General features: G+C 47.7%; 1 protein-coding gene across 6 annotated transcripts in view; it reads left to right on the top strand.

Annotated features, from left to right (window-relative positions):
* The window catches only part of KTN1 (kinectin 1), a 79,844-nt gene extending 72,228 nt beyond the window's left edge, over nt 1-7,616 (top strand). For all 6 annotated transcript variants that reach the window (XM_034061299.1, XM_034061297.1, XM_034061295.1 and 3 more), the window contains 3 exons: nt 811-903; nt 5,878-6,001; nt 7,108-7,616. In XM_034061299.1, the coding sequence (XP_033917190.1) occupies nt 811-903; nt 5,878-6,001; nt 7,108-7,112 (222 nt within the window). In that variant the 3' untranslated portion in view covers nt 7,113-7,616. The remainder of the gene's footprint in view (nt 1-810; nt 904-5,877; nt 6,002-7,107) is intronic.
* The last annotated feature ends 18,110 nt before the right edge of the window (nt 7,617-25,726 follow it).

Genomic DNA, 25,726 nt, shown 5'->3' with positions numbered 1-25,726 from the left:
CAAGCTTGATGAGACAAGCAGGTGGGTTACCTCTGCTCTTCCTCAATGGCCACTCTTGCAAGATAGATTGGAATTGGAAATCTTTAAGCATGAAAGTTTTCAGTGCTGTCTCTCAATCCAGAAACAAACCTCACATAGGAGAATTGATAAATGGAGACAAAAATAGCCTGCAGAGGGGCTGAGCTCTGACTCCAGACTGTATAACACGTTGTTCCTTCTGCAAAGTAAAGAAACTGGGCTGTATTCTTACAGCACTAAAGTGGTGAGAGCTGTTGGAGGAGCAAGTCTTGTCCTGGAACAGGGACAGATGATAGCAAAAGCAGTGCCAGGAGGTGAGAAGGTAAAGGATACTTGCTGTAATAATGTGTTTAGAACATTTTGCTCAGGACAATTATGTTGGAAGTTGACATATGAAGTGAGCATAGTTCATGGTGTGTTCTGTATAAATGCAGATCTAATATTAGGCTTTTGGAGACCTGCTACTCTTGCACAGAAAATTTGCCTGCGCAATTTTTACCTATTAACTTGACATGAGACTATTAAAGCTTCCCCATAGAATTGCTCTCAAATGCTGGCAGGCTGACGTGCAACATGCTGATTGTAAGGAGACATGTCAATCTTGGCAAATGTGTTGGTCCCCTGAGCAAGTCGGGTATGAAAGATTTCTTCCTAAACAGTGATTTTTCTGTGTTTCTGGGGCTCTTGGAGAGATGGGGATTTGCTTCTCAGCCTTCACTACTTGTTGTGCCTCCGCTGTTTTCTCTGGGTTTTTTTTTATTTCTTTCCTTTCTTTCCTTCCTTTCCCTGTAGGCCCAGGAGTCTTTGGCATCTCTTGAGAGAGAAATCGGAAAAGTTGTTGGGGATGCCAATGTTATTGAAAACAGCGATGTTTGCACAGAGTCGGTGAGTATTTCTTTTGAGCCCATTCTCAGGGACAATGCAAATTTCATGCAAAGTTATGAACTTTGGGAAGAGAGGTTCACCAGAGGAACAGAATGTGTGCTACTGATGATAAATTAAGGCTTGATGAAACTTCATGCCCTACAGCTTGTCAGGATGGTGTCTTGGAGCTGTATCCCAAGGATGCATTCAGAGTTCTGCTGTCATCTGGATTGTGACTCTTTCTCAATGCTCAAATTTGTAAGGAAGAAGGGGAGAGATTACAGACATGATATCTGGGTTTCCAGTGGGTTTTGTGGTTTAAGCAAAATGGGGAATACCCCAGACTTGTCCCTTTCAAGAAGGGAAGCTAAAAACAAATCTGCTGATAACTAAATGAACTTCAAGTGCTAACTGTTGGGTTTGCTGACATTTTTAATGCCAAAGAAAGAAGGCAGTCTTGCATGCTCTGTAACACCAGGGCAGAGTGGCTCTTGCGAGAGCATTGACCCTTCTGGTTATCTGCCAGCTGTGGGCAAGAGGCTGTCCTTAGCCACTAGTAGGTGCCAGATTTCATCTTCAGCTGATCCTGGCTCATGGGGATTTGTGCTGATCTTGATGTGGTCCAGCAGCAAAATCTTGCTAGCTTCAGTAAGCAACAGAGTTGAGCGCTGCAACAACTGGTGTTTATATCCAGGGGAAGGCTAAAGGAGATGCAGCTATGTGGTGTCAGTAGAACTCATCACCCGCTTTCTTCTTTTGTCCAGAGTGGACTGAAACCCTGCTTTTTGAGTTGGAGAGGAGCACTTGCTGATAGGACAATTTATATTGACTTCTTTTAGATGCCGGAATTAAGAAGCTTCATCAGCTGCAAGATGAAGCTGGGAGTCCTCTGAGGTGTACTGTAGAAAAGCCTTTGCCTTTGTAGTCATTAGCAGAAATGAAATGGCTTTCCCAGAGTGATCAGTCATGGGTGCTGATGTGAGGTGTCCCTGCCCATGTCAGGGGGGTTGGAACTAGATGATCTTAAGGTCCTTTCCAACCCTAACTATTCTATGATTCTCCCTTCTGCTGTGGGCTCACCATATCTGCACTGAGTCACTGGCATCACTGAGCCAGAGATGCAGATGGGCCTATGAGACCATGGATATTCCAACCTTGTGAGCTGGTTTCTGGGGAGTGGAAGGGAGGGTATTGGGCCCTCTCCTGTGCTGCCAGCAGGAGGCCAGTTTGTGATGGTGGCAATCAGGTACTCTATATCCCTGTGTGCAGCAAGCTGGAAAAGAAAACCCTCCTCAAACCAATGACAAACTGCTTGCTCTCTCCTATGCCTTTATGGCTTACCTACGTGGTATGTCAAAACAGTAGTACCATCAGCTGTTTGGCTTTGTGACTGGTGATACTCCTGAGCTAGATGTCATTAGTTATGTTCTGCAGTGGCCCGAGTGTGCTAGTTTAATTGCTCTAGCCTTAGCTTTGTAACCCTTCTGTCTCATAAATGACTCTGCTGTAGCTGTGTGGGCACATTGTGGAACCCTAACCAGGTTCCCTCCAGAATATCCATTGCTTTATTCTGAAGAGAAGTGTGGAAAAACAGTCCTAATAAACCTGTAATTAAGACTTCATTAGTAAAAATACTTTGTCTATGCAGCACTCCTGACAGGTAGCCATTCTCAGAGGCTGGAATTAGAATATCTTCTTTACCATCTTCCTTAAGCCCTTTTTGTTGCCTCTTTTCTTTTTTTAGGGAGGGGCAAAACCAGAAGCTGTCTGCTTGGAAGCCTAAAAACCCGGCTTAAAATAGCTCTCAGATTAAAAAAGTCTTTCAGCCACTTCCGCCTAGCAACAGTGTCTGTCTTGTCTTTTTTTTTTTTTAAAGACCTGAAAACACATGCTTGAAAATGAGTATATTTGTTCCTTCTGAGTACTGGAACCAACCCGCAAAATTGAGAAATGATGCTTGTGTAAACTCTCAAACACATTCTGTGTGTTTTCTTTAGACTCCTTTTCTTTCTATTTTAAAATAGACCATTTGGTTTTTCTAATCAGCTTCATTGTCACTTATGGGGCTAGATGATGACTAAAGGGTGCCTTTTAGTATGCTTTAAGGAAGTCATCTATATTCAGCAGCTGGCTTAGGCTGTAAACTTATTTTGAGCCTTATATGAAATCTGATGTGTTTCCTCCCTCCCCTCCCAATCTTAGTGCAAAACACTTGTCGTGGTTTAAACCCAGCCACACAGCTCGTTCATTCACTCCCCCCCTTGCTCCCCCAACTTCCAGAGAGTTAAGGAGAATCCAAAGAATGTAGCCCCCATGGGTTGAGATAAGAACAGTTTAATAACTAAGGCATAACACAACTCACTCCTGCTACTACTACTACAAATAATAATGATAAAGCAAACAACAAGTGAAGAGAATACAACACCTCACCAGCCACCGACCCATAACTCACCCCACCCTGCCCGACCGAGCACTGACCGATACCTCTTCTATCCCCCCAGAGCTCCAGCCCTTCTGGGTCTCTCCCGGTTACATCCTGGGTATGATGTGCTATGGTATGGAATACCTCTGTGGCTAGCCTGGGTCAGGTGTCCTGTCTCTCCTTCCTCCCGGCTTCCCCTCCTCCCTGGCAGAGCATAAGCTCAGAAAAGGCCTTGGACAAACCAAACACCTGAGCAGTAACTCAAAACATGCTCGCTATTGGCAACCGTTCCCAGCCCAGAAGTCAAAACACAGCACTGCACCAGCTACAAGAAAGAGAAAAAATGACTGCTACGGCTCAAACCAGGACACACTCTATCATTGAAAGCTGAAAATGCTGTACATGTAAAGCACAGTGGAGGGGAATGTGTCAGTTCAGTACATGTCTCAGCTACTAGGTATGTGATCAGAGGGGCTTCCTTACTACCATCCCCTTCCTCTCCTTATCCCTGTATCCCAAAGACATGCCCTGCCCTGAGCCTCGGGGAGCATGGGGCTTGGGAACAGCAAGGACTGTGCAACACAGCCTTGTACTCCTGGGTTGGCAGAAGCTGTGGTGTGACTGTGTTGAGCCCAGATCCATCTGGATCCTGTCAGAATTGGCCCCAGGAGGGTTGGGGAGGCATCTATAATTCATGAGTAAACACTGCCTGATAGGAGTGAAGTCATAAAACAGAAGGGGGTAAATAAGAGAGAAGAGCTGTTCCCAGAGATGAGGGCTGACAGGGAATTGAAAGGCTCCTTCATTGCTGCTTCTGTGCTAATGCACATGCACTTTCATCCCTAGCACTATTGGTCTTCCTTGTGATTCATTCATGTGCTGGGATACTAATTGCATTTGCCTTTCCACTTTTATCAATCTGTGTAAGATTGCTAAATGAACTCTCAGTCCTGACAGACCTAATTTTCTACTCTAATAAGGGTAAGATAGATTAAGGCTACCCTAATACAGATTCCTAATTATTTTTTTATTTTGGTGGGGGTTTTTTTTTGTTTGTTTTTTGGTGGTTGCTTTTTTTGTCCACAGAAGAAAAATGCTTACCAGTTGCATTCAAGTAAAAGCTTTGCAATATACTGCTTTGTTCTCTTGCCTGAGCCCAGAGTAGTTTCTGTAATAGTACAGGTGGTTGAGTTTGATTTACTGCTCGCTCCGCATTACAGCAAGTCTAGAGGCGTTTCCAGCCAAGTGGGAGCTGGGAAAGTGGCCCTCTCTGAACTTGCTCTAATTTCCCTGAAACTCTAGGGAGAGATTTGCAGCAGCATTATGCAATCAGTCTCATTTTGTTAGTAAAACAGCTTGCTGTTGGAGCAGTGTTGGCTGATGCTGTGCACTTGTGAACACCTCTTGGCATGTATTGAGAATTGGATACTTCTGTATTGTTGACACTGAGGCAGAGGTACTTATTTTGAGCTGTTAGATTGCAAGGGAAAGCTCTCCTATAGGTTATCTGCACATTTGTATCGTGAGCCAAACAAGGAGTAGTAGTGTGTTTTAGATGGGGAGTTAGCTCTGAGGGAGCTAATCAATACAGGTAATAAACAAGGGATTATATCACTGTTAGCTCAGCAAGACTTGCGTTGGGGTGGAGGGCTGGCAAGAGGGAAAGAGTCCTTTCTGAGTTGGGACACTTATCTATTAATAAACTGTTGAACTTATTAAAGACACTTTGTTTTTCAGAAGAAAAAAGAACCCCAAAACCACAAGCTCAGCATTTTAATTTCAGGGCAGAAAACCAGTTTTCTAGCTCTTGGTAGCATTTTTTTCTTCCTTTTCTCCATATTAATTGGTGCTTAGACTGCTTTGTGAAGTCCTCATCCAAGTCCAGGTTTCACTGGCAAGCAGGAATACCCAGAGGCTCAGAGCAGAGGGTGAACCTGTGGGATAGGTGGTAGGCAGCAGCCCATGTCTTGGGCCTGAACAGAAGCACTGTGGTGGAGAAAGGTGTGTATCTCCAGCAAGCTGTTTCGAATAGTTTCACAGCTGAAGCTGCCTTGTGCTTGTATATGATGTACTGCTGAGGATCCTGCAGATCCTCATACAGACCAGGTCCTTGGTGGTCTGGCAGCCCTGTTATTACAGCTGTGAGGTCAGAAGTCATCCCTCCCACTAGGTGCATTGCCACTGCTACAAGCCATGTGCTCTTGTCTGGATGGGGTTTTCATCCAGGCTTGTGAGAATGTGGGGCAGTTAGCTGCTGAGACTGGATCAGCTGTGGTTACCAGCACAGCAGCTGGAAGGAGTAAGTGTAGTCCTGAGCAGGGAGAGTGGGAGCCAGAGGTCATGGTGCTTTCACTGGTGCTTAGTGTGTACAGGTAATTCCCTGGAACAGGAAATAGCTTCTTGACTTTGAAACATGTTCTCTTTAAATGTGGCTGTAACCCTCTGACTTACAAAATTGTTCCCATCTGTGCAAGGAATTGTAATTTTATACTGAGGATCTAATTCTAGGCTTTCTTGGTAATTAGATTGTAAATGAGTTTTTAATGATTTTCTTTTTTCTTTCTTTCTTCCAGGAATTGACTGATAAAAGGCTAAATGTGGCAGTGAATCTTAACCAGGATGTAGGTCATCTCAAGAAGCTGCTTGTTTCAGTAAGCCAAATGCTGTCAAAGGGACGAGAACACTATCAGCTAGTAGGTAGGTGTGCCTGGTGGCTATCTAGTTGAACTGGTGGATGGCTGCCAGGAAGGACACTGGTCGGTGATGGTGGGACCCTGTTCATATTTAAGAAGTCAGGTGTCAAAATCTGAGACTTCCTCTGTGTACATCATCAAAAGCTTCTACTAGGCACTGGATTTGTTCCTCTCTGGATTCCTGCTTTAGTTAGCTGGGAGTAATCTCACATCTCTATGTCCCTTTCCAGGCATGTAACTCTATCCCTGTCTTCCAGTACCTGCTACTTCATGCAGCAGGTTTCCCAAAGTTTTGTTATCCCAGTGCCTGTGCCTTGTTTCCTTCATCCCAGCTAGACAAGCAAAATGTCTATGCTTCCATGCTCAGATTTGGGATGGGAGATACAAAGTAATCCGCAGAGCTTTTGCTGAGCTAACAGCACTGGCTTGCTGTGGTCATGGGGATATGAGTATCTGAAGCATCAGTCTGGCATGAACTCTTCATCCAATTATAGACAAACAAACAAGGCTTTTATTTTAATATAGAGCCAGCTTGGAAACCTGAGCCTTTGTGGTTGACTGCATCATGCTGGTAAACTTCTTAAGTGTCCCAGAGCTAGCTAATGGTCAGATAAACTTGAGATACCAAACTTTCTCAGGAAGCTGATGCAGCCTCTACCAGATGAGCTGAGAGCCAGGTCTGAAGGCAGGTTGTGAGCTGTTCAGTTTGGGAGACAGCAAAGCTTTGGCACAGAACATGCTGCTCTTGGAAAGTGTCAGAACTGCCTCTCATCTGTTGAGGATGGGGACTTGTTTTTTTCATAATTTAGGTGCTTTTCTGCTGCTGGCTCTGTAATACAGCATGGGCAGCAGAGCTGGTAACAGGGTGTCCATGGTGGGGTTAGCCCAGTCTCATAGGATGGGCTTGGTGCATGTGGGAGGAAGGTGCTAACTGTGCCTTGGCCTCTGCTCTGGGGTTCTTCCACCACCCTGGCTTACTCCTCTGGGCTTTTTTGTGGGCTGAGGCTAATGAAGCAGCTGGAGTGAGCTGCTGAAGTGCTGGTGGATTTGCTAGAGCACTGCCCTTTGGAAAATGCTCAGCTGACGTGTAGTTTTGTGTTTCTTTTGCAGAATGAAGTCACTGGGGAATCGTTTATTTGAGGATAGCAGAAGGCATTGTATTATATTTTGCCAAATTAAGGCCTTATTTATGTTTTCACCCTTTCTACTTCGTCAGAAACACTGAACAGAGTTTTGTCTTTTCTAATCCTTGTTAGACTACTGATTTAAAGAGAAAAACCCAGCTCTGTAGACACCTCCAGAGTTTAGTTTTATAATAAAAACAAACCTGTTTGGATAATTAGACCTTTACATTCCTGGAGAGACAGTAAACACATAATCTTGTATCTTATTTTGCTCAATAAAACTTGTTCAGAAAACTCCAATGTGGTAAAGTCACCAATGTGATATAACATTTTAATACCGATGTTGTACACTGTTTTACTTAATTACATTTTTGGGATTAGCTGCCTCTGACTTCAACCTCAAGTAAGCACTCCTTTTTTTTTTTTCCTTTTTTTGTTGCTAATGTAATCAGTTTTTGTAACGGTGTCAGCAAATAAAGGGATGCTGTTATTCAAGGTGTTCCTGCGCTCTTCATTTAACTGGACATTGATGACTCAGATAAGATTTCCACCTCTCCCCTCCCTGAAACAAGCATCAGGCTGCAGTTTGTGTTCTTATTTCTGGGCAGAGGAGGAGGCACAATCTTGAGAAGAGGCAAACTGGTGCCCTTGCAAACTTCAGAGTGAGTCTTCCTTTTAAAGAAGATACTAAGGTTTTAAAAGTAGAAGAAATCGCCAGCAAACCATCACATGAACTGTAGTTCAATGTCGTGTTGTCTTTGAGAAAAATCTGAGACTACAAGGGGAAGGAACAGTTAGAAACATTGGATTATATGGATTGGATTATATGGATTGGATTATATATCCCAGCTTTTGTGGGAGTGTTGTACGAGCCTGCCCAGCTGCCTGTGGTGTGCAGAGTATCTCTGCCCCAGATCTGCCCCCTGGATGGGAGCCTGTGGTGGAAGGACGTGGTGCGTGTGTGTGTGTGTTATGTGGACTGTTACTGGGTGCATTGTTGGGAACAAATATGGAGAGGACATGGGACAGGGATTGTTCTGGGGGTGTGGGGAGAGCAGGTGCCCCTCTGCATTGGGTTTGTGTGTTTTGGAGGAGCCCTTCAGTTCTGCAGGAGATTCTTCAGTATGCAAGGTTGTTGCTTAGCTCTTCGTAATGCTTGAGGAGATGATTATCTGAGAGAAGGCAACAAAACAGGAGACAATGTGAATTAATTGTAGAGGTAAAATGGTTCAAACTGCTCACCCTGAGCTTTTCACTCTCTTGCCTTCATGGGATTACTTGGTAATATTTTGATCCTTTGTTACCTACTACCCTTCCCTGTACAGGGGGTGAAGTGAAGAAGCTTCTTCTGTACACAGACCCAGTGGTTTCCTAGATAATGCAGGTCCTTTTGAGAGCTTTGAAACAGCTCAGAAGAGGGAGAGAACTGAAAAACATGCTTTTTTTCACAAAAGCTACCCTTGGGTTTCAGCTGTGGCCTTTGAAGTGTTCATGTTCCTTGGAGATACTTCATTGAGTAAAATCTCAGATGCCATTAATCTGTTTCATAGGTTGTATGACGTAGAAAGTATTGCTAGCACCAGTGACAACCCCTGCAACTAGATCTAAGGAACACCTGAACCCTGGAGGGTCTCTGCACTTGACCAGGTTATGGTCAGAGGCTGATCCTTTGGCAGGTGTGTAGACACCTATTTTGGGGGGTAAATAGCTTAATGGTTCCATGCAGGTTTGACTGGTATAAAGCTGTGAACATAACCCACAAGCTCTGGTAATGGTACTTCAGGCTGGGTTTTCATGTTGCTCTGGTTGCTCTCCTGCCCATCTGGAGAGCCCCCATTGCCACCCCAATTCAGAAGCTCCTCCTTTTTGAAGCTTTTGTCACTTAGTAAATATGTGGTTATGGAAGTGGTGTGGTGGTCATGTGGGAGAGCACACCTGAGTTTCTGCTATTGTATCTGCTTTTTAAGCATGCAGTTGGGTGGAAGATCAACGTTCCCCTGGTTCAGATACTCTCCTTTGGGTCCTCTGTGCTGTCTTGCTGCTTTTTGCTTCTTTCCCCTTAAGGTTAAGGGCAGTGGACAGCAGAGAATCTCCACAAGGAGCTGTTTCCCATCCTCCTTGGGCTCACCAGGTAACAGTTCTAGTGTGTGTGCATAACTAATCTCAGTCTTCCTGCATGTTTTGCCACATGTGTTGCTGGTTGGAGAGCATGCAGATAGGCACTGATGAATTCCCTGCATCAGTAGCCTCCCTTCCTGCATTCATGTGGCTTTGGAAGGTCCTGGGAAAGCTGGTGGTAAACAAGACACAAGTTGCCTGTGTGCCAGGTGGTGCAGGGTTGATTCATTTGTGTCTGTCCCTAATGGGGTGCTGTGAAGGCAGGGCAGGAGCTGCTGTGTTCATCCCACCTGCCTCTCTGACCCAGTGCGAACCAGGGCCTCCAGGTAAAGTGGTGTCCCTTTGTCCTCATAAAAGATGGGTTTGGCAAATGCTGATGATGCCTTGTTCAGGAAAGAAATGCTCCTGGAAGGGACAGCAGTGCCTGGAGTGCCTCTGGGTGCACCCTTTGGAGGAGCAGAGGTAGCGTTAATGGAGAAAGGGAAACCTGGCCCTGTTTCCAGGCTCTTGGTTTTGCTGTCGTGTTAAGCTGCAGAGCAGGGTGTGAAGGTGCTGCTGCAGTGCTTAGTTTAAAGGGGAGAAATTTGCAGTGTCATTCCCTTTCTCTCTTGGCAGAAATCCTCCCAGGAGAGGACACTAAACCTTTCGTTTTGAAGTTTTAAGTGCAGGTTTTTATTCTGCTTTAGGAGATGCCCTGGGGTATTCAAGGCAGCTGTAAAAAAATCCCTGGAAAAGCCCAGTTAAGTAAACCCTAATCCCTTCTCTGAAGGGTGAAGAGAAGTTAGGATGGTTCCTCAGGAGAAGCAGGAAGAGGGTTGGCTGCTGTTTCATCTCTGTGTCCTCTCCAGCCCTTGGCAAAAATGCAGGTGGTGGCAGCCATCTCTCAGATTAGGAAGGCTTTAGCTTGCTGATTTTGTCACTCAGAAACCCCTCTTTGAGCATCTGGTGCGATAAAATGTGAAGACCAAAACTGAAGTGTGCCTCAGTGTGAAGCTGATGCACCAGTACAAAGGTAACCGGTACTTGGTATGTTTTCCCAGCCCACGGCAAGTTTCTGTCTCTCTGCGGAGCATTAGCCCTTGGTTCCCAGCCAGGCAGGGAGCTGCGGCAGGAGTCAGGTTGGTCTCTGCCCGCGCTAGAGGGAGACAATAGCTAATGGATACAGAGACATTTTCCTTGGAAAAAGCCCAAATGGGAATGTTCTGATGCTGGCAATGGATTTTTTCTCTTTTAACTGCAAGGCTGAGTAATCTGTGGTAGGAGAAGCTGTGTGCCGTAAGCAGTATATGATGCGGTGCTGAGTGCTTTACACTGTGGTGCTGGCTATTGAGTGTTGCTGAGCCCAATTCATGTACAAAACTGGCTTCTCCTTTCTGTACTTTATCAGCCCCTTCAAAATGGAAATGAGAAATGCAGGGGAAGGCCCTGAGCTGTATGTTTACTCTCACTGAAGTTATGCTGCCTCCTCTTCATCCCTAAGCACGAGCCTCCCACCCTTTCCCTGCTGTATCCAGCAGACGTGAGCAGTGAGTTGTTTATCTAGTAGCTGCTGCTGGGTTTTCTCAGGCAATGACTCACTAAGCCATTTATTATTGTGGTAAAAAGAAATCTCATGCAGCTTGAATTCAGCCCCAGATAACTCAAATGATTTTGCCATAAACCCCCTTAGGATGATACAGCTGTCTTTCCCCAGGGCTGCTGGTCTCATGGGGTGTGCTGGTGGTCCCCGTGTCACCCTTTCTCAGTGTGTGACCTTGGCTGCCTTCTGCAGTCTTTGCAGTGGTGTTTGCAGCCAGCTGTGAATTTCCTTGAATCATTTATCTGTTGGAGCTAGTCCAGAGGAGGCCATAAAGATGATCTGAGGGCTGGAGCACCTCTGCTTGGAGACAGGATGAGAGAGATGGGCTTGTTCAGCCTGGAGAAGAGAAGGCTCCAGGGAGAGCTTAGAGCAGCTTCCAGTGCCTAAAGGGACTGACAAGAATCTGGAGAGGGGCTTTTGGCAAGGGCCTGTAGGGATAGGACAGGGGGGAATGGCTTTAACCTGACAGAGGGGAGACTGAGATGAGCTCTTAGGCAGAAGTTCTTCCCTGTAAGGATGCTGAGGCTCTGGCACAGGGTGCCCAGAGAAGCTGTGGCTGCCCCATCCCTGGCAGTGCTCAAGGCCAGGTTGGGCAGGGCTTGGAACAACCTGGTCTGGTGGAAGGTGTCCCTGCCCATGGCAGGGGATGGAACTGGATGAGCTTTAGGGTCCCTTCCAACACCAACCAGTCTATGATTTGCTGCTCACCAAGTCTCTTGCCAGGCTGGTTTTGGCAGGGCTCTGCCTTTCACACTGGACAGTGGAGTTATAGTGGGGCTCTTCTGCAGATCTTGGTGGAAGCTGTGAGGGGGCAGAGCTGCTGCTAGTGAGGTGAGAGTTTCTAAGGAGCATCCAGAAGGGGAGAAACACAATTTCTTGTTTGCTTTGTTGGCTTTAATATCTTGGCCCATATAATCCAAGATGTAAAGTCAAAAGGCAATCCAACTCCAAGATAACCATGGCCAGCGCTGTACAGAAACTCACCTTCATTGCTTGGACCCTTTGACATACTCAGATTTGTTTGGTTAAATATCTTCTATCAAACATTATGTCCGTGGGTCCAGAGCATGCCTATGCCCTGTCTGGATAGGAAAGGTCTTGGGGAGAAAGAGTCTGTGGTAATACTACGGGATGCTAAGGTTCCAATAGCTTTAAGATACTATGGAGATGAGTTGAATGCTGGAAAACTAGTAGCTTGTTTTCATCTGTTTGTGGAGATTTAGGTTGGTCTGATAAATCCCTGTGGCTCCATGGCCATGGCTGGGCTCCCTTGCCACAGTGGTCAGGGATGGGGAATGGTGGGCTAGGGGCACATCTTGGAGGGAGGGTTATCCAAGTGTTTTCATGGCGTGTTCTCTCCCAGACTTGCTTAAACTAAGCCTGGACTGACTTCCTTAAGGAACAGATCATGCTGCTTTTGCTGAGAGCTCTCCCTGCCTGGGGCAGGACTAGAGACCAAGAAGTGGCCTCAGCCAGTCAGCTTCATCTGGGTCATGAAAGCCTGGGGGAGTTTCCTATGTGTGTGTGGAAGACCAGTACAGGGGCAGCCCATGGGAACCCCAAGACTTGCTCAGGTGATTGCTGGGGGAGGTCACCTGTGGTGCTTCCCCATCCAAAACCCACTTCTCATTCCCAGCCATTCCCTTAAACCAAGTGCATGTGGCCAAACCAGTGGCAAAACCCTTGTGAGGGGCTGGTGCTGCAGGCATTCCTGTTCTCACAGCTGGGAAAGAAATCATGGCAGCCTCATGGATGTTTGGGGCTTCCCCCTATCCCTGAAACTCCATCTTCCTGACAGCCATGAGCATTTTCCTCTTTAAGCCCACCTCCATCATTCATGGGGACAAGGGAAGTCCTGCTGCCCCAACCTTTGCCAGGCAGCCCCTGCCTATTGTGTGTCAGCTGCCTGCTCCAGCACACGTCTGGAAGAAACTGTGGTCCTGTTGGGATGGATCGGGTGTGCAGTGGCAAGAATCTGTACAAAGGACTGGGTTTATTTTTGTTTGTGTTTTGATGTGTTTATTTCCATGGTTTAATTTCTACAGGTGTGCACCTGGGAAGGTGCTGAGGTCCCTGCTCGAAGGGAGCCTGTTCTGATCTCCCCTCTGCTTGGCTTGAGTGCAGGTTGTGCTTTCAGCTCATGCATTCACAGTGCAACCTGCACATGGCTCCTCAGTACTGTTTTCGGCTTCCTGTGGTGATGCTTCTATTTTTGGAATGGTTGCACCTAAAAATACATCTTTAGGCTCCTGGGAAGCTGGCTCTTCATTGTTGAGGAGCTAATTAAATGGGGGGAAAGACAGGCCCTCAAGCAGGGCCTGTTCCATGCTCCTGAAGGTTTATGTATATTTTTTTCTTCTTCCTTTTTGCACTGATCCATGTTCTTGCACTGCAAGAGCAAGGGCCAGATCTTTTCCTCTGGTGGAATAGCAGGGCTCACAACCTGCCTGCTTGGGCAGTAACAGTTGCTTTTGTGCAGCTCTGTACACCCTCTGTTCTAACAGGACCTATTTGGACAAAACACACATCATCGCCTCAACCAAGCTTAAAGCAGGGGAAGGAAATAGCCCAAGACCATTTCAAAGCTTGCATTCAGAGCCAGCTGTGTTTCTGTGGTAAGTTAATGCTGCCTGAGACCATCCTTGAAGCCTTGATCCCTTGCTTAAGCAAATAGGCTCATCCTAATCCAACCCTATTGAAAACAACTACAGCATCGGGTGCTGGGTTACAATTCTTTAAAAACAGTAAGTATTTCAGGAGCAGAGGGAGCGGGTTCAGATCAGCAATGCCAGTCCTGGCTGGTCATTATTAATTCAATGGATGCAGTTGTAAACAGGCTGAGGAAGCACAACAGCCGAAACAAGTGCTGCTTCCCCACTGGATCTTCAGCAAGTCTGAATGGGACCACCAGCCTTCTACCAGTTGCTAGACATTGAAATAAAACAGTTTTGCAGACGTCTGGGTCTATATCCTTGATCCCAGGTTTTATAAAGCCATGAACAGCAGGACTTTGACTCCAGTTTGTCCTAAATCCTGAGCTCTTAGGCTCCTGTTGTGGAGTGATAGTCTTGGATTAAGGAAACTGTGCGACCTGCAGGCTGCACCGACAGCAGTGGCTCAGTCCTCATTCCCAGCCCAGCAAGGCATTTTTGACTCTGAGCTCCAGTTTCCCGAGCTGGAAAAAGGAGAAACTGATACCTCTCTTCTTTCAAAGTGTGTTTGAACCCAACAGGGAACAGCAGCAAGAGCAACCTGCTGTTGGTGTATGTGGATAACCCAGTTCCTCTCTTTCATAAGTGTTTGTAGGGAAAAGGCCTGAAAATGGGACTCTCAGGGAGCAGAAATTTCTATATATGTGTGTATGTATGTGTGTATATTTGATTTATTACATATTTATAATGTACATATGTATAGCTACACACAGAATTATAGAATAGTTAGGGTTGGAACCGACCTTAAGATCATCTAATTCCAACCCTTCTGCCATGGGCAGGGACACCTCACACTAAACCATGGTACCCGAGGCTCTGTCCAACCTGGTGGCTGGCCTCTGTGCTGATGCTGTGGGGTGCATGGCTCTGAGCCATGTCCCTGTGCCATGTGCAGCACAGTGCTCTGGGTCTGGCTCTCTGCCTACTTGATGAGAGGTGTCTTTTGAAGAGCTCTGCAGCGCACAGGTGTATTTTCAACACACACATTGGTGTTGCTGCCAGGCGCTTGGGGCTATACAGGCAGAAAGACAAACTGTTCCCAAACTTTTCTTTGCTCTGGGATTCCTGCTGTTGCTGGTCAGGGCAAGTTTGTCGTAAATCTCACTGTATTTGACATTTTCTGGCAAGTCTCTGTTTGCAGGGTTGTGTAACCAGTATCTTGTCTCCTTTTGGAAGCCAAAGCAATTTCATCCCTTATGGCTGGGTAAAGGGATGAAACCTATGAGACTGAGACCAGGAGAGGCTTCCCCTGTGACTGTGTGTTTAGCACCTCTTGTGCCAGCTGGGGCTCTAATTGGTTATACACACACATATATACACCCATGTATCATGTGTACGTGTATCTAACCCTTCAGACTAGGAGTGCTAGTTCCTAATTTGAAGTCAACATTGTACAAAGGTGGCTAAATCCAAGCACAATTTTTTTCCTTACCTTTTTGCTTAAGGTCTGTGTTAGGGGCTCATCTTTTAGTACCTAAAGCCACATTTCACGATCGGCCTTTGTCGCTGTCCTGGCTCTCCCGGCCCTTTGGCTGACAATAGGCTGCTGTGACAGCAACTGGCACTAACACGAGGGCTACTCTTAATTATGGGAGCTGCTGTTTATCTCCTCAGCTCTGTTTGCTGCCGACAAAAGCCAGCTCAGGAGGGGGGTCTCTTGTTAATAAGCTGCGTGTGTGCCCCAGCAGTGATATAGTGATGTATTTTTAATAAATACTCTCTTTTAAAGGGCCACATATGTATTCCGTGCTAATCCGCTCATTACAAGAGCGCAGGGTGGCTCGAGAAGTCTGTGAGTGTGTGCCTTGCAAAGTCGGTTTTTATATTCATTGCTGGTATGTTAGATCTTGTACTTCCTGAAGGGGAGAGATGATGACAGTAATAATGACTAGCTGTGCTAATTATTGTCATCCTTGAAGTTTAGAGGATGGAGGTGCACCGCCTCAATTAAGAAAAACGGGGAGCAATAACCTGATAATAGAAAACCCTTTCATTAACCAGTCCCTCTGGAAAGGGGAGGCTCTTCCTCCGCTTCCCCTTATTCACCATTGCCATTATTCCAAATGGAATAATAGTGAGAGAGAGGACGATTAAGTTTTGGGGACAGGCTGCAGTGGTGGGAGAGGGTTGGCTTTGAGAGTGGGGTGATAGTAGGGAGCTGCAGGAGAAGGCTTTTGCTTGGCAGGAACACTTCTAATGATGGACACTACTCCGCTGGGATGGATGCAGTGGTAGGGATGTGGGGCCACACTGGTGCTGTCTAAGCTAGAGCAGAGTGAGTGCTGCTTATTCTCATAGCAAACCTGAAGTTAGTGGGATGGAAAGGCACATTAAACCTTCCTTCCTGGTGTTTACCTTATTCCCCCACTCAGGGTGCACGGACCTGAATTTTGCTAAAATCTGATTAAAATACTCCTTTACCATTTGCCACTGGCTGCATAATAAATGTACTGTGTACATTGCAAGCAGAGTGATGGGCATCTTATGAAATGGAGATGAGGGCTCAAATTAAAGCAGCTAAGCTTACGTAGACCAACAACCACACAGGCTTTAAACTCTTCCATCCTGATTTTATTCAATGTTTCCCATTTGTTTGTTTGTTTTTCCTCTACTTCCATCATTTTTTTTCCCCAACAAAACCCCCTTTTAGTGAAACTCCTGAGTCTTGTTGCTGCTGCCTGGGGAGATTGAGGTATCCTGTAGGTAGGAAGACTTCTAAAATAGGTTGATACTTAACAGAAGAAAATATTCCCCACTCTGTACGTACGGGTTTTCTTTTCCATGGTGGCTGTTGATGGATCCTGTGTGCTGGTCAATAAAAACACAGCACCCGAATTGCACAACTTCCTACCTCTGCCTCCCAGACCTGCAGCATAGACACCTAATGGAGAGCATCTTAATTAATTGTCTGAAATAGTTACACATCACACAGAGCGATGGTAGGGATGATGGTGTGTGTCCTGCCAGTTTTAAGTACGTTGGGATGATTCCTGTCTTTTCCTACCTGGCTTTAAGTTGCTTGGTTACAAGATGCAGGTGAAAGTGGTGAGGGCAGCCTTGGCTTTCCAGGAGCTTTCTGCCTGTGTGGTCAGGTCTGTGCTTGGAGCTACAAGATGAGACTAGTATCAACCTGGCAGAGCTGCAGCGTATCTGGAAGGGAATTTGGGATGGGTGTGAGCTGTCCCTCACTGCCACAGTGGGAGTGAGTGGTTGAGCCCCTGACAGATGTGTGCTGTTCCCTCTTGCCTCTTCCAGAAGTTTTGGTAATGAGGACATTGCTTTTCCTCATGAGAAGCAGACCCACAGAAGCTGGCATGGAGCAGATATTGGGGGCTGCTATAGTCCTTGCTTCCACAGAGCTTGTTTGGGGGGGCTGGAGCACGAGCAAGGTTGTCCCCCTGTCCTCTTGGTTTTAGATGCTGCTGTGGAGAAACCTTGGGCTGGGAAATCACATTCATAGGTGGCTGCTGATGTGGTTTGAATCTGAACCCAAGGGTGATGCTGATGGGGGCAGGTGATGGTCAGAGAGCTGTTGCTCTGTCAGTGCTGAATCCGGGGAGCATCACGCATTCTTTGTGGCTGCAGGGATGGTGTTCTGGCTGCATCCTTGGGTTTTTTATCTATGGGTCTTTATTTTGTTTGTTTGGGGTTTTTTTTCCCTCTTTGCAGGCAAAGAGGGAGCCCAATGGAGAAGGATTGTCTCCCGTTCTATTTTTGAGGACACTTGGCACTGGAGGAGGAGGTGGCAATGGAAATGAGTCATCCGTCTAGCAGGTCGCTTCTCCCCCTTCAGCAATGCTCCCACGCGAGAAGGTGGTGGTTCTCCTCCTTCCTCATCAGCAGAAACAATAAAGCTGTCGTCGCCCATTGTTTCCCACAGTGTGAAGCCCCAGTTGCTTTCAGTGATGCTGTCAAAGAGAGCAGGTCGGGACCCTCGCTGAGGGCACAGTGGCTCTTCAGTGCCATTGCATGCTTCCCAGCCTCAGAGGGTTTGTGGTTTTGTGCTTCACCTAAGGGGAAACCCGCCCCCAAAGCAGTCCTTTTGAAGCAGGGTGAGAACCAAAGCTGTCCAATGGCTGCCAGCACAGTGCAGAGCCCAGGGGCCGGGCAGGGGTGTAGTGATGCTCTCCCAGCTGCTGGTGATAGGCAGCATGGGATGTCCTGAGCCACATGTGGTTTCCATGTATTTTAGTAGCCATCCACGAGCTTATTCAGTCCCTCCTTAAGCCCACCTAACCCTGGTGTCCTAAGGCAAGGAGATCTGCTGATTGAATGGATGGACTTGTACAGATCCATCATTAAATCCTGTATGAGCCTCGGTCCTGTGTTTGCAACTCCAATTGTGAACAAAGCTCTAAAAGCCTACAAAGATTTGTTCCAGAAATTCCTAGCATGTTTTAGCAGCTCCTGGGAACTGATTTCATATTTAGCACAAATGCTTCCCTGGCCCCTGTGAGCAGAAGGTGAGCTAACAGCAATACAACAGCTGCTGATGGCACAGCTGAATTTAGCCCGATTTGGCAGCTCTGAGCAAATGAGCACAGCCTGCCCAAAGGCTTCAGCTCTGCAATCTTCATCCCCCCTGCCCTGTGGCAGGGTTTCATTTGGACAAGTGGATGTTGATGTTTTCCTTGGTAAGAGCTGGGTTCAGACACAGGTCTGGGCCCCAGGGCCCTGAAGAAGGTGGTCATTAGCAGACACCAAGAATTCACATTGAGTGTCTTCTCAGAGCTCTGTGTTCTGCTTCCATCAGTCGTCCCAGTGACTATAGGTGTTGGGTGAAGCAGCAAAGCCTGGTGGCTTTTTGTCAGCTATTAGAGAGCCCTCCAAAGGCACATGTGTGGGAAGAGATGCAATGAGATAGGAGATGCCACAGCTGGTCCAAAGATGTTTGGCTCTTATTCTTTCATGTCTTTAGGACAAGCAGTTGTCATGTAAGGGTTTTGAGGAAAGGAGTGTCTCAGAGGTTAGGGACGCATAGAAGAGGGAAGCTGGTTGCAGTTTCAGGTGGTGCAATGGTCAGTTTTGAACTCAAGGAAGGGAAATAAGGGATGCCTTCTTGCTTAGGTGGCTGCAGGAGATGCCCTTGGTGGCTGTTTGGTTTTCTCAGTGACTTCTTTGGTGTGACCCCAGTTCTGTGTGAAAACAGTATTTCTCCCTGCAGCGATGGCGTCTCACAGCCCTTGGTTTGGGCAGCAGTACGTGCTGCTGCGGATGCTGCTGAGACCTCCTGAAGCTCTGCCACTGGTGGTTGGTAGCAGGATTCAGTAAGACTCCTGCTGTTTTGTGGGGCCAAGGGATGGGGTGAGATGGGATTAAGGGGAATCAGCAGAGGGTGGGAATAGGGGGCTTTGGTCCTGCTGCCATGGGGTGTGCACGGAGGGTCAAGTCAAGTGATGTGCCCACAGAGAGGCTTTAGTGAAGTCTGGGGTGGGTGTCTGCTTTGGTGCACCAAAAGTTGGAGATGCTGGAGCCATCAGACATCCAATCTTTGTCCTCCTCTTTCTCTTCCTTCTTCTCATGCTTCTTTGTCTCTTCCTCCTTCTTTTCTTGCACCATGGGGCTGCCTTTGTCTGTCTTCAGGCCTCTGCTCCCATCCGTAACACTGATGAAAGAAGAGGTTTCACCAGCAGGACCTATGCCACTTCAATGTGTGGAGCAGATCGTGCTGGTACAAACACCCTCATGGGAGGTTGCTCTGAATTCAGGGTCCTTGGTGACAACTGGGTTTCCTGGCCATTGCCAGGTCTGGGTCCCTGCCCTCCTCAATGTCTGCAGGACCTGGTGTCTCAGTGCCTGGGAGCATCCAGGCTGATTTCCAGCTCAAAGAGGAGATGACTTTGCCAGTGATATTTGGGGATTAAGAAGAAACTCCCTGCCCTTGCAAGCATGGTTGAGCCCCATCGACACTACAAGAGCATGGGCCACAGCAACCATTCATGTGCTCACAACTTGTTCTCTGGTCCCGGTACCTGCTGTCCTTTTGGCTCTGCTGTGCCAGGAGAGGTGAGCACTGATCTTAATCTCTAGATATTTTCTTTGGCTATTTATAAAGTGTAGCTTGAACTAAAAAGCCTATTGTAGCAAATAGTAGGCTTCTTGTGTGGCATCCTTGAATAGGAGGGGTGTTATCCTGTCCCCATGACAACGAGCATTTAAATTAAGAGCTATCTACTCCGAACAATTTACTGTCACATGGTTTGGAGGAAACACTTTGAAACCCTTGTAGTCTTTTCAATAGGCTTGATTGTTAGTGTCTCCCAAACTTAATCATTAACAGGGTTCTGCAAGAGATAATTACTGTGCTTTGCATTTCTCTGCCCCATGCATGACTGGTGCAGTCCCGGGACCCAGGTCACCTTCAGTTCTTTCCCCTCTGTGAGAAGGTGCATGAGAGAAGTGGGTGACGGACTTTGGCCAGCCTGGAATACTTGGGCAGCAGCTTCTAAAGGATGGATGGTTTTCAGGAGGGGAGGCTGAGCCCTGCCCCAAGGCAATGTCATGTGCGGGACTTCCCTTCCCTGAAAACAGACAACCCCCTGCTGTGTTTCCTTGCCCACGCAGCAGTCATAAACAAGGGGTTTAAAACATATCCTAATGCTTTGCCTGATTATAGGGCTTGGTGTGGAGGACAGTTGGGTGCTGATGGAGCTACCTGAAAGAGCCAGCCACACTGGCTGCTCAGTTCTTATTGAGAGTGGGACAGTCATTTTGCATCCCATGGAAGCACCATCTGTGGTATGATCCCAGCAGGACCCAACATGCCTCAGCACAGCACTTGTCCCCCAGCCACCGTGGGCTGGTGGGAGCATTGGTGCTGCCCAGGTTCAGCCGATGAGCTCCCAGCAGTGTGGCCAGCAGGCAGACAGCAGCCGGCTGCAGTGGTGGTGCCCCCTTGTCCTGCATTAATATGATTCACATTGTGTGGGAGCAGGTGGTGACAACCTCATTTGCAATTTCAGTGCCTGCCACATGTCCTTTCAGAAACAGGGTTGTTTTAGCAGGGGGTTAAAATAGATGGAGCCTGGCCAGCCAGCCTGCTGCTGTGGAAAGAAACAGGCTTGAAAGAGCTTCATGCACCTTCAAAACGTGCTTGTGTGGGTAAGATGCTCTCGTTGGCCAAGGCAAGCACTGCTTGGGAGCAGCCTGAACTCGGTGGGTCAGTAATGCAATTGTCATGCTTGTACACTGCAATCTATCAGGTGATGTGGTTATATCTACGCTGGTTGCAGGACATAATGCATATTGTGTCACAGTAATATATGTGTTTCAAGGATTCATTTCTTCTGCCTTTGGAAAGAAATATCTTGCTCCATCCTGCATGTATGGGGAGTCAGGGATAGCATTATCCTATCCCACTCATCTTTTTGGCCAGTGCTATTGCTTGATTAAGAAACGTTTGTGTTTTGCTTTGCCTGTAGAAGGGAAACCCTGGTGACTTTTCAGGTGGATGGGAGATGTGTGGAGGCAGCTCTGGGGTGGATGTCACTGCAGGTTGGTCCTGCTCTGTCCTGCTGTAGGTCCTTGCCTGCAACTGCTTCAAAGGAAGAGTGGAGTAGAGGGGGTGAATCGTCTCCCTCAAACTGCTGGTGGTGCTAATATTGATGCAGCCCAGGATACGTTTCAACCTGGGAGGTGTTGGAAATCAGAAGAATGATTTCCCTGGGATCTGCCTTTTGGCCTTTAATCTATTAAAGCCCTGTGATGGGCTGAGCAGTTTTACTTCATGGCAATCCCCTGCACAAGCTCAGCCCACCAGGCAGGGAGGATCCAAGGGCTGGACAGCAAGTTTGCCAAAGCCCATGTACCCATCTCTGGAAGCTGCAAAATGTCTTGGTGTGTGAATGGGGGGTTGAGGGAGGGGGGGCTTGCACAGGGAAAGGGAGGCTGTGAAGTGCTTTAAAAGCAATAAAACATTAGTGGCAAAGTGCTGGCACGGAAGCAAAGATATTATTCCCTCAAGCAGGACCCAACTGCAATTGTTTTGTATGTTTGAATGAGGAATAATGGGGTTTTACAAGAACACTTCAAAAGGGAAGCAGGAGTGCTGCCGAATGACAGACAACACAGACAGTGGCTTTTCAGATGCAGTCACCTAATTTTACAGCTCTTTTGTTCTTTGCTCCTAAATAGCTTTGCTGTTGCTTTTATTGTTGAATAGAAAGCATCAAAGGAAATAATGGAAAAAACCCAAATCAGAAAAAGGCAAACCAAGCTCCTTGCAACAGGAATTTTAGATGGGAACAGACCTTCCGAGTCCTCCAGCCTGAGCAGTCGGCTGGTGGGACCATGATGGGTTCACCATCCCCAAGGATGCTGCCTGCTGGACTTAAGATGGTTTATTTATGTAGAGCAGCAGATTTCTGCTGGATTAGGGTGGTGCTGCTGGGCTGCTACCCAGGGCAGAGGAGCTGTTGTGAGCTGAGTCTCACAGTAGCAACCAGCCACATACTTGGTGTTTGCAGGGCTCAGCTTTGCTTTTCTCACCGTGCTGGACCTGCATTGGCTTGTGGTTTTTGATTTTCATGTGCAGAGGGGCACTGAGTTAGCTTTAAGCTGTGATGGAGCCTCAGTGAAGCCTCAGAACCGGCCACTGACACTGGAAGTGAATGATGCTGGATAAAGTGCTCGCACTCTGGGTCTGGCGTATTCTTGCCTGTCACGTAAGCACTGAGTTTTTAATATTCTTTTCCTAAAATAAAGGAATTTTGTCCCTTCAGGATGCAAAGTCCTCGTGATGTTTGCAGGGGATGGAGATCTGAATTTATGGTGGACTGGGACTGGAGGTGAGTGTCTGGGGAGGGGGACAGGAAGAGGAACCGAGAAAGATGAGGGATGACAGTGCTGTCTGCCTTAGAGATACTCAAAACTAACCTCTGCAAAGGGACCTGAGTAGCATTGGTCCTCAGATTGAGTGGATGAGGCAGGGCAGTGTCCCAACCTCTGGCTGTCCGGCTGAATTTCACATTTGATTTGACTTTGTATCTTGCAATAAAAATCCCCGAAAGCTGGAAAAGGCAGATTGCTGTGCAGTGGTGGGCTTCTTAGCAGGCATGGTCAGCTCATAGGCAAAACCATATTCCCTTCTGGTTTGATGTCTCCCATAAATACTGTTATTTCTTCTTACTTGCAGAAAGTCCTCTGTTCCCACCATCTCCCTGTTTTGCCTGTGGGCTGATCAATGGTGGTACTGGAAATACTACAGACTGATGCCAAACTTATGCTGCCCCTTTTGGCCCATGTGTGATGCCCCCAGGGTGCTGTAGGGAGGTGATGATAGCCCCAGGGGTGCAGCACTGTCCCCACTGGCTGCAGCACTGGTTGTTAAGGGTAGGAGAGTGCAGTGGGCATTAGATTTGTTTTGGGGATGGAGGCTGTTACCATTGTCCTGGATGAGCTGGGTGGTGAGTGGTGTCTCGGGTAAGAGGCATTGGAGCTGTCTCCCAGTGTGATGCTGTTGTGCCAATTGGAAATCTTCCCGGAGCTCGAAGGAGGCACTGTGTGAATTTCATCCTGTATCACAGGGTTGTGGGAAGGGGCCTGAAACCACTTGGCAAAAGGAGTCACGGGGACAAGAGGCTGGTGGCTCTGTTTGGCTGAGCAGGTTGGGATCTCTGTGCACATCATCTTCCTGGGAAGGGGGGTCCTGGGATGACCCTACTGGTATCCAGAGGGGAATCCTGGGTGTAGCTGCTGCTCCCAGTCTCCTGGAGATACATCCCCATGTCTCCATCACTCCCATCCCTCCTTACGGGGAAGAGAACACCCAGATGAGTGTTCAGTTTCTCCTCTTCCTCTGTGTGGGCTCTTCAAAACTAGATTTGCTTCAGCTTTCATGTTTCAGGAGGAGTGGAGTCTCAGGGACAACAGTGTAAATGCAGCATTGAACTTGGCAGCCAAGGGGGAGGACTTTTGACACAGGGTCAGCTGGTACCAGAAGCCTGTAGCCAGTGACCAGTGGTCTTAAAAGCCTTGGGTTTTCATCTGACCCAGCAGCATTTTGCTTCTCCCTCCACTCCATCACTGGAGCATCTCCCTTTCCCCATTCCCAGCTAATGGGCCCCAGCATCTCATTTCTTAATAACCCTCATTGCACCACCCCAAATGTCATGTTTGCCAGGTGCGACTCTGGGAACTGCTGGTCTCTCCTCTCCCTGGGTAGGGACCAGCCTTGCAGTAACGCAGGGATTTAAAGAGCTGTGGATAATCTCAGCCACAGGCCACTGTGAGGGTTGAGCTGAACAAGTCCAGGCACCAGGAGGCAATTAGGAAGGGATGGTGGGAATGAAGCAGGGAGGTCACGGCAGCCAGATGTGGCTAGGAGTTAACGTGGCTTAATTTTCTACCTGGTACTTGAAAATGAAAGGGCAAAGGGATGGGGCCTGTGTGTTCCCTTGTAGCATAGGGGTGTGAGGATTCAGCGCATCTTGCTTGTGCAAAAATGCAGATGGGGTGTCCTGAGTGGGGAGCAAAGTGAGAACAGTCCCTGGCTCTGGGGTGAGGGCAGATGGGGAGCTTAGGCACAGCGAAGTGTAGGGCAAAGATTTCTGGTGCTGGCAGGAATACCGCTGCCATGCTGTTCCTTTAGGGATGAGTTTTTGTACACCAGCAGGAATCAGGTCTTCTTCCCCAGGTGGACTTAAACCTTTCAGTGGACCAAGTCCTAAGTACTCGAGGAGGGAAGGGCAATGGGTTTGATGCCAACCATGTAGCAGTGCTCCCCAGAGCAGTATTCTGGGGTGAGAAGCAGCAAAGGACGTTTCTTCCCCTCCTTGGAGCAATGTCTGGGGCTCTGGGGAGGTTGCTCAAGACCAGTGGGACAAGACAGGGTTGCAAATCCTTCCAGGGCTTCACCTGAGCCAGGGGCTGGAGATGAGGGTTTGGCAGGGGAGAGGCTCTGGGTCTAGCTCCGTGCAGCAACTGCCTCTCCTGCTTTGTACTCTCAGGCACAGAGGGTAGGGTTGCTTGTGTGAGCACAGAAGCCCCCTGCAGCTATGCACAGCTCCTCCAGGCTCAGGCCAGGCCACTGCTGCTGTGCAATTAGAAGCTTTTGCCAGGGAGAGGCCTCATTAACTCTGGCTTTCTGGGGTTATACCCGTACATGTATGTTTTGTAGACACGTCTTTCTGTTGGATTAGGTGGAGTTTGGCCCCGGCTGCAAGAAATTCCTTGTGGGACTTGCTTGGCTTATGGCAGCGTTTTGCTTGGCTGGTGGTTCTGGGCTCATGGAAGAGATACAAACTGTGTGACTGAAGCATTTCCATGGGGGGAAGGTGGATTCAATGGGAACAGAGTATTTTGGGGTCTTAAAACCCATAAGCCACTAGTGAAGGAAGGTCTTGGTTTGAGCCCCTGCAATCCTATCCATCTTCTGCCCAGCCTTCTCTGAATATCTCCTTCATCCTTAGTCCTTCATGTACGGCCAACATGCCAGCCCTGGAGTTTGCAGGGTGTTTGAAGATATGTAGTAGAAGGGAGTGAATTTTGGATGACTGTGGCAGTACTACATGCAGGGAAACAGGATGAAACTGGTGGCAAGATTCAGAGGGATTAATAAAGTTTCTCTAGCTCTCCCTTGCAAGGCAAGACTTCCTTGCCCATCCTACTCTCTGTGCTGATTCAATCTGAGACAGTCTTCAGTTATTAGGACCACATAGCTACTCATGGAAATACGCAGCTCTTACTCATTTTCATGGTACCCAATGGTTTTAACAGCCTCGGCTAAAAAACAAGTCCCTTTTCCCCTTTGGCTCTTGTTTGTGGAAGCTGGGAGGGAAGCGGGAGTGTTGAGTTTGAAACAGATATCCTTGGGAAGAGCTGTAACCCACTGACCTCCAGGGGATGTGGCTAACGTGCATGAAGCACCCTGCTGCTGGTGGCTGCAGGAAGGAGTTAACTGGGGTCAGCAGCCTGTTGTTTACTTTTCCCCTTGTTGATAAGGAAAAGGAAGTCGGTAGTTTTGTCCCTGCCACAGCCTCGTTAAACAGGAGAATAACAAACGGAAAATGACACTTTCCAAAGGTACCCCTCTTTCCTGAAGCTACAAAATAATTGTTTGGGCTGCCTCTTCTCCCCACACAGGAATAAGCACTGCTCATCTGTGCTGCAGGAACGTTTTCCCTGGTGAACAGGCTCACCACATGCCCTGGGAACACCCAGCACCACTTGCAGACTGGCTCTATCTGCTCTAAGAAATT

Source organism: Melopsittacus undulatus, chromosome 4, assembly GCF_012275295.1.
Source record: "Melopsittacus undulatus isolate bMelUnd1 chromosome 4, bMelUnd1.mat.Z, whole genome shotgun sequence".
NCBI classification, from domain to species: Eukaryota; Metazoa; Chordata; class Aves; order Psittaciformes; family Psittaculidae; genus Melopsittacus; species Melopsittacus undulatus.
The sequence above is the reverse complement of the archived record's forward strand: the minus strand, read 5'-3'. Positions and strand labels throughout refer to the sequence as shown.